General features: G+C 44.1%; 1 protein-coding gene and 1 long non-coding RNA gene across 4 annotated transcripts in view; one reads left to right on the plus strand and one right to left on the minus strand.

Moving 5' to 3' along the window:
- On the plus strand, positions 1 to 2124 carry LOC310727983. Its single transcript, XR_014534157.1, has 2 exons — positions 1 to 932; positions 1905 to 2124. It is a non-coding gene; the product is annotated as an uncharacterized lncRNA (long non-coding RNA).
- Positions 1913 to 9528, minus strand: part of kif20ba (kinesin family member 20Ba) — a 32242-nt gene continuing 24626 nt past the window's right edge. For all 3 annotated transcript variants that reach the window (XM_083544517.1, XM_083544518.1, XM_083544516.1), the window contains 4 exons: positions 6235 to 6312; positions 3242 to 3368; positions 2892 to 3013; positions 1913 to 2786 (listed from right to left, as the gene is read on the minus strand). In XM_083544517.1, coding sequence (XP_083400643.1) covers positions 2712 to 2786; positions 2892 to 3013; positions 3242 to 3368; positions 6235 to 6312 — 402 coding nt within the window. In that variant the 3' untranslated portion in view covers positions 1913 to 2711. The remainder of the gene's footprint in view (positions 2787 to 2891; positions 3014 to 3241; positions 3369 to 6234; positions 6313 to 9528) is intronic.

The following is a 9528-nucleotide window of genomic DNA, read 5'->3' on the forward strand; positions in this document are numbered from 1 at the left end:
TTTTCTCACAACAGCTTTCCTTCATCCTCCTCTCACACACACACACACACACACACACACACACACACACACACACACACACACACACACACACAAAGATCTCGCCTCCATTTTGTCCTCGTCGCTCGACCCCACACTTCTGGCATGCGTTACAGATTGGCTCACTTCCTGTCATTCGCTGTAACAAACAAACAATCGCTTCTTTATTTCCTTTATTGATCTGTCCATCTGAGAGTGTGGACGAAGGATTAAAGCAAAGATCATCAACTGCTGGGCCCTTGAGCAAGGCCCTTAACAATCAACTGCTCAGCTGTATGAATGAGATCATTGGATACCTAACCTCACTGTGGGTCTACCACCTAAACTGCACCCACACCAGTTTCCCTGAATCGCCCGAACAGGTCGACAGAGGATGCAGTTTCCACGGCTCTTCATTCTGCCCTCACCCACCTAGATAAAAGCAACACCTACATCAAAATGCTGTTCATTGACTTTAGCTCTGCGTTCAATACAGTCCTTCACACTGTAGCTGGGCTTTCTTACCAACAGACTTCAATCTGTTAGGTTGGGCAGCCAGGTATCCTCTACCCTCATTCTGAACACCGGCATCCCACAGGGCTGTGTTCTGAGCCCACTACTCCCTGTTTACCCACGACTTTGCTCCTCTGTATAACTCCAACATCTTCATCAAATATGCAGATGACACCACCGTGGTCAGCCAGATCGAAAACAACAATGAATCGGCCTACAGGGAAGAGATCCGAAGCCTGACAGCATGGTGTGCCACCAAAAACCTGACCCTCAAAGACTAAAAAGCTCAATGTGGACTTTTCGGAAATCCAACAGCAGGACACATTTCTCAGTCAAAACCGCCTGACGCATCACTGGCACCAACTACCTGCCATTGAACACCTTTACCACAGCAGATGTCTGTGTAGAGCTCACAACATCATCAAGGACTCTTCACATCCCAGTCCTTCCATCACGAAGGAGGAACATACGCACCAGAACCAGCAGGGTCAGGGACGGCGTTTTTCCCTCACCATCACACCACTGAACTCTACACTACACCGCTAGATCACTGTATAAACACTGTATAGAACTTCTGTACAATTACACACACAATGTACATATTACATAGTATATCTTTTATACTCCTCATTCTCCACACACATTGTGCTTTACGTACATCTGCACTAATTTAACTACATGTATATTTATATCCTCACTGTACATTCTGCACAACATCTCACATTCATGTGTATATAATGTGTGTGTATATACACATACATACAGTATATATATATATATAGGTTTGTTTATTCGGCTTGCACATTCCTACAATGCCGTAGAACATTTATCTGTACTTCCTAATGATCTCCACACGTCTGCACTGTTACAGCCTTTATATTTATTCACTGTACATATGTTTATATATACATACATATACATATATATATATATATATATCACATGCTGTAAATATGCTACTTATTTATCTGCACTATTGCACTTCTAGATGACAAACTGCATTTCGTTGCTCCATACCTGTACTATGCAATGACAAAGTTTTATCTATCTATCTATCTATCTATCTATCTATCTATCTATCTATCTATCTATCTATCTATCTATCTATCTATCTATCTATCTATCTATCTATCTATCTATCTATCTATCTATCTATCTATCTATCTATCTATCACAGCGCATTTACAGCAACTTCCATTATGACCTGGTGGTGTTTTTATCCGTTTGTGGTTACTGTTCGTTAAAACAGGTCTCTCTCTCTCTCTCTCTCTCTCTCTCTCTCTCTCTCTCTCTCTCGACACTGGAGGCTCCTTCTCTAGGTGTTTGTAATGGATGAATCTCTCAGGTCTCAGGTGAATGAGGTGTTACTACAGAAACGCTCTTTGATTATTCATTCATTTATTTATCCAGACATTCTGAATAAACAATCGTCATAGAAACAAAAAGAAATTCCCCCTGTAGCTTTATGTATATTATTAGTTTTAAAGCTGATGAAGTAAAAGGTACAGAAATAAAACACTGATATATAATACAGTATAAAACACCAAGTGATTCAGGATAAACGTGCAATAAAAACAGGAAGGATAAAAAAAAGTGCTGGTGAGAGGAGGAGACGATGTAGTGATGTCATGTCGATGATGTTGTAGTGATTATGTGATCATAGCTTCGGCGTTTTAACAATGATGTCATAGTGCTGATATCACATTGACAAGGTGGTAGCAATGATGTCATGGCGATTGCGTTGTCGTAGCGACAAGCTCATAGCATAAATGATGTCATAGCGACAACGTCAACGCAAGAATGATAGCATCGTAGTGATGATGCCGTGGCAATGGTGGTGATGACGTCGTCATGACGTCGATGTGATGACAATGCTGTACCGGTTATACAGAAATGCAACAGCAATGTAACGCTGATGATGTAATAAAGCTAAGGACATCATAGCGACTAACCCTAATCCTAGATGATGTCATATCGATGATGTCGACGCAACAACGCGTCATAGCGTAGACGGCGTAGCATTGATATTATATCGGTGATGTAATTGACAAAAATGGTCAGAACAGCGGCGATGTTGCCGTAGCACCGATGATGTCAGGATGGTGCTGAGGTCGTTTTGAAAGTCGTAGTGCTGATGATGTCACGGCGATGATGTCGTGCCCATGATGGAGGAGAAAGTTCTACTTGGGGGTCTTGGTGCGAAGTCGCTTTTTGATGTTCAGCTGATCCTCCTTCTCTTCCACGTCTCTGATGATCTGCAGTTAATTATTCAGAACATTTGGCTATAATTACATTTTCGGCTGCAGAGAGGGAACACCGTGTGTGTGTGTGTGTGTGTGTGTGTGTGTGTGTGTGTGCACCTGATTAGCGGAGATGTTCATAGGCGAGGAGATGTTAATCTTTTGTTTGGAGCGTTTCAGACTCAGTGACGCGCCGCCTTCATCCGGAGACCTTCCACTCATTAACCCCATAATCCTCTTAGCTACAGAGAGAGAGAGAGAGAGAGAGAGAGAGAGAGAGAGAGAGAGAGAGTAAAGGCATACAGATGGGGACAGGCAGAGAGAAGAACAGACAGACAGATGTTCAAAGCAGAGACGGAAAAGTAAAATGTTCAATATTATTTATACAACGAGAACTCAGATACCATCACTCTCTCCCTCCTTCTCCTCATTCTCTCTCCCTCCTTCTCCTCATTCTCTCTCCCTCTCACCTTTACTGCCCAGGATTGTTGGGGAGCTGTTCAGGAAATCTCCAATCTTCTGCAACTTTCCCTCCTTTTTCCCTTTCAGACTCAACTGGGAATCATGGGAACTTTTCCCAACTTGAGCAGGAGACATCTAAAAAGAAATAAAACAACAATGATTTAATATATATAATATTATAAATGTGTGTTTGTATCACAGTGCATCGTTTTGAAAATTTTTGCATCAGTAGAAACATTTGCAGCGCCGCTGCCGCTATGTGAATATATATACGCCGCTGCCGCTATGTGAATATATATACGCCGCTGCCGCTATGTGAATATATATACGCCGCTGCCGCTATGTGAATATATATACGCCGCTGCCGCTATGTGAATATATATATACGCCGCTGCCGCTAAGTGAATATATATACGCCGCTGCCGCTAAGTGAATATATATACGCCGCTGCCGCTATGTGAATATATATACGCCGCTGCCGCTATGTGAATATATATACGCCGCTGCCGCTATGTGAATATATATACGCCGCTGCCGCTATGTGAATATATATACGCCGCTGCCGCTATGTGAATATATATACGCCGCTGCCGCTATGTGAATATATATATACGCCGCTGCCGCTAAGTGAATATATATACGCCGCTGCCGCTAAGTGAATATATATACGCCGCTGCCGCTAAGTGAATATATATACGCCGCTGCCGCTATGTGAATATATATACGCCGCTGCCGCTATGTGAATATATATACGCCGCTGCCGCTATGTGAATATATATATACGCCGCTGCCGCTAAGTGAATATATATACGCCGCTGCCGCTAAGTGAATATATATACGCCGCTGCCGCTATGTGAATATATATACGCCGCTGCCGCTATGTGAATATATATACGCCGCTGCCGCTATGTGAATATATATACGCCGCTGCCGCTATGTGAATATATATATACGCCGCTGCCGCTAAGTGAATATATATACGCCGCTGCCGCTAAGTGAATATATATACGCCGCTGCCGCTATGTGAATATATATACGCCGCTGCCGCTATGTGAATATATATACGCCGCTGCCGCTATGTGAATATATATACGCCGCTGCCGCTATGTGAATATATATACGCCGCTGCCGCTATGGGAATATATACGCCGCTGCCGCTAAGTGAATATATACGCCGCTGCCGCTAAGTGAATATATACGCCGCTAAGTGAATATATATACGCCGCTGCCGCTATGGGAATATATATACGCCGCTGCCGCTATGGGAATATATATACGCCGCTGCCGCTATGGGAATATATATACGCCGCTGCCGCTATGGGAATATATATACGGCGCTGCCGCTATGGGAATATATATACGGCGCTGCCGCTATGGGAATATATATACGGCGCTGCCGCTATGGGAATATATATACGGCGCTGCCGCTATGGGAATATATATACGGCGCTGCCGCTATGGGAATATAGACGGCGCTGCCGCTATGGGAATATAGACGGCGCTGCCGCTATGGGAATATAGACGGCGCTGCCGCTATGGGAATATTTACGGCGCTGCCGCTATGGGAATATTTACGGCGCTGCCGCTATGGGAATATATACGGCGCTGCCGCTATGGGAATATATACGGCGCTGCCGCTATGGGAATATAGACGGCGCTGCCGCTATGGGAATATAGACGGCGCTGCCGCTATGTGAATATAGACGGCGCTGCCGCTATGGGAATATATACGGCGCTGCCGCTATGGGAATATATACGGCGCTGCCGCTATGTGAATATATACGGCGCTGCCGCTATGTGAATATATACGGCGCTGCCGCTATGTGAATATAGACGCCGCTGCCGCTATGTGAATATAGACGCCGCTGCCGCTATGTGAATATAGACGCCGCTGCCGCTATGGGAATATAGACGCCGCTGCCGCTATGGGAATATATACGGCGCTGCCGCTATGGGAATATATACGGCGCTGCCGCTATGTGAATATATACGGCGCTGCCGCTATGTGAATATAGACGCCGCTGCCGCTATGGGAATATATACGGCGCTGCCGCTATGGGAATATATACGGCGCTGCCGCTATGGGAATATATACGGCGCTGCCGCTATGGGAATATATACGGCGCTGCCGCTATGTGAATATATACGGCGCTGCCGCTATGTGAATATAGACGCCGCTGCCGCTATGTGAATATATACGGCGCTGCCGCTATGGGAATATATACGGCGCTGCCGCTATGGGAATATATACGGCGCTGCCGCTATGGGAATATATACGGCGCTGCCGCTATGGGAATATATACGGCGCTGCCGCTATGTGAATATAGACGCCGCTGCCGCTATGTGAATATATACGGCGCTGCCGCTATGGGAATATATACGGCGCTGCCGCTATGGGAATATATACGGCGCTGCCGCTATGTGAATATATACGGCGCTGCCGCTATGTGAATATATACGGCGCTGCCGCTATGTGAATATAGACGCCGCTGCCGCTATGTGAATATATACGGCGCTGCCGCTATGGGAATATATACGGCGCTGCCGCTATGGGAATATATACGCCGCTGCTGCGTTTCGCAGCACTACAGAGGCCGAGGCGTGTCTCTTTACTATAAGGACGCGTGTGTGTGTGTGTGTGTGTGAAAGGGACGCAAGTTAGAAGTCAGAAGGCTCTGAAGTAAATTGATGATTTGTTGTCTGTTTAAACCAAAGAAATAAAAGTTTCTGTACTTTATTGAATCGCAGAGCAGCAGAATTTCTCCACTGAATCCCATCATGTAGAATCGAATGGAAATCGGATCGTAACGGGGGAATCGGATCAGTAGCTGCTTCATGTGGATCTTTAATGTATCGTATCCTCAGTTACACATCGAGAAACAAATCCCATCGGCTTCAGTTATGGAGATGCACATCACTAATATATTAAGTGGAGTGTGTGTGTGTGTGTGTGTGTGTGTGTGTGTGTGTGTGTGTGTGTGTGTGTGCATATACGCCTCACCTCCTCCTCCTGGTGTACAGGGAGATTGGGAACGTTCTTACACCTCACATTCCTCCTGTTCTCACTCTCCACTCCATCCTGAGAGAGAGAGAGAGAGAGAGAGAGAGAGAGAGAGAGAGAGAGAGAGAGATAATGAGAGAGAGGGCAAGAGAGAGACAAAGAGAGAGGGAGAATGAGTGGGAGATAGAAAGAAAGAGATAAGAGAGAGTGAGTGAGTGGGAGATAGAGAAAAAGAGACAGAGATGAGAGAGAGAGAGAGAGAGAGAGAGAGAGAGAGAGAGAGAGAGGTGGATCATTAAGAAAAAGAGATGATAATCTGTTCTTCATCCACTCCTTTAAGCAGCGTCACCCCCTGTTTCTGTCTGCACACCGAAAACTAATCCAACATTCAGAACCCTGGTGGTAAAAGTATGTACACCCTTTTCCTCCTTTTCTGCTCATTAAGAGCAGAACCTCAGACACATGCTGTGGAGCACTCAGGTGTGTATCTTCATCCTCCTGGGACAGGAGTCATGAGTTCAGACAAGAGGAAAACAGAGCAGAGCAGAAAAGAAGAGAAGCAATCATTCCTGCTCATCAATCCTGAAAGGGTCAGAAGGCCAAGGTGAAATTCAGGACGATTGTTTTACAAAATGGAGAGGCTTCAGGACATCTGGCTTTCTGCTGAGGAGTGGGAGGCTCCTGCAGGTTCACACCAGGGTCAGGACCTTCACTGCTCACGTGAGCACGAGAGAAAGAGAGAGAGAGAGAGAGAGAGAGAGAGAGAGAACTAGCTACAAACAAGAGCAAACAAGAAAAAGAGTAATTAAAAAGGTGAGAGAGGAGAGAGCAAGAACAAGTGAAAACAAGGGAGAAGAAAGAGCAATAGAAAAAAGGAGAGGATAGAAAAGAGGGAGAAAAGAGAAAGTGTAAGGAGAGAGAGAGCGTATGAGAGAGATGCAAACAAGAGTAAAAAAGAAAGAAAAGAGATAGAGAGAATGTAAGGAGAGAGAGAGAGAGAGAGAGAGAGAGAGAGAGAGAGAGAAAGAGAGAGAGAGGGGAATATAACCCTCACATCCACTCATTTCTGAAGACCCAGAAAAGTGTGACGGGTCAGTGAGAGAAATCTCTAAACGTTCTTCAGATCGATGAGACTAAATCGAAGATCCATTTTTTCCATCATGGTGAAATCCAAGCACGGCACATCACCACAAACACCCCGGTCTAGATGTGAAGTGAAGCACTGTGGAGGAGGTGGAGCGATGAACTGGAAATGTTTTGGAGAACCAGGAGATAAAACCCTGCAGGCACTGAGGTAATGATGATCTTCACTTTATACAGATGTTCCTGGGATTAATGTGAGGAGGAACGCTGGGTTGGAGGTTGGACAACTGTGATCCCAACACGTCAGACTGAAGGTGTTGGTTTTGGAGTAAAATGTTCGTGTGCAGAAGTGATTTCCCTCTGACACTGAAGTGAAGCGATGCAGCAATGAAGCACACACGTTTCTTCTTCTTCTACATGTTACTGAATTACAGGGTGTATTTATTTGTTCAAACCTGAGGTGATGTTTGTTGATAGAAGTGAGAATGTGATTAGGGATCTGATAAATAAAGAGAGAGAGAACAGAGGGTGTACTTTCTTTTTCTCCTAACTGTACCTGAGACAGGATGTAACCTGATGGTTAATATTATATTCATCTGTAATAAAAAAAATCCATCCCTCCCTCTACCCATCTATCCCTCCATTCATCAAAAACTAAACCCAAATCCAAAATTTCACCATCCATTCAAAGCAACATCTATCAATTTATCTAAACCACACACTAACTATACATCATAACCAACATCATAACCAACATCCATCTATCAAAAAGCACTTAATCTATCAATCCATCCATCCAGTCCTCTAACCATTCAATCAAATCCAAAATCCATCCATCCAGTCATTAAAACTACCAATCAACCCATCAATTCATTTATTCATCCATCAATTCAAATCCTCCACCATCCCTACATATCTACCAAAACCAATAATTCATCCATCCATCCATATATCCACTAAGACCACAACCCACCCAACCATTAAACCTTCAAACCACAATCAATCCAAACCTCCACCCACTGATGAAACCCTGCATCCTGTCAGCCATCAATTTCTTTTCATTTATTATTTCCTCCACTCTTCAAGAGCATCCACCCACCATACAATCCTGCAGACCATCCACCCAAAACACTACACCACCACAACCACCCAAAACACCACATCCACCCAAAACACTACACCACCACAACCACCCAAAACACTACACCACCACAACCACCCAAAACACCACATCCACCCAAAACACTACACCACCACAACCACCCAAAACACCACATCCACCCAAAACACTACACCACCACATCCACCCAAAACACTACACCACCACAACCACCCAAAACACCACATCCACCCAAAACACTACACCACCACAACCACCCAAAACACTACACCACCACAACCACCCAAAACACCACATCCACCCAAAACACTACACCACCACAACCACCCAAAACACTACACCACCACAACCACATCCCCACATCCACACACAAAATACACAACCACATCCACCCAAAACCTGATAAGTGTATTTATTAACACATTTAATTTGGGCCAGAAAACAAAATTCTGTTTAAGAAAAAAAAATTATACCTGAAAAAGATCCAGATTAGACAGGATTTCTAAAAGGTGATGATGATGATGATGAATAAATGGAGTGTTCTGTAGAAGTGATCTCTCCTGAGTGTTCAGCAGCTTGCAGCTTTTTTCTTATTTGTTTATTAAAACATGAAAATATCTAAATGTAGGTTTGAGGTCAGTAAATTATATCTACATGCACATGTTTTATACTGAACACTTCTAATCTCCGTCATTATTCAGATACTCGAATCTACATACTTTATGTGGTGATGCAGGTGTGGGTGAGTAGCAATTCTAAACACACACACACACACACACACACACACACACACACACACACACACACACACACACACACACACACACACACACCATAGTACTAGATTAAATTAAAGTTATTTATATGAGGTGTAATAAATAATAATGGCGCTACTAAGAATGAAGCTGTTGGAGTTTAACTTTTGCTGCAGTTTTTATTGTTTCTCATTTAAACGTTTTCATCTCCAGTTCATCACATTCTCCCTGAGCCTCGAGTCAAAAACCCCATATTCACTCTCACTCCGGATGGAACAGAACCGAGTGTTACTATGGTTACAGGTGTTTATGAGCAGAACATTAATTTAGATTCAA

The sequence above is a fragment of the Silurus aristotelis genome, assembly GCF_946808225.1.
Source record: "Silurus aristotelis genome assembly, chromosome: 6".
Taxonomy (NCBI): Eukaryota; Metazoa; Chordata; class Actinopteri; order Siluriformes; family Siluridae; genus Silurus; species Silurus aristotelis.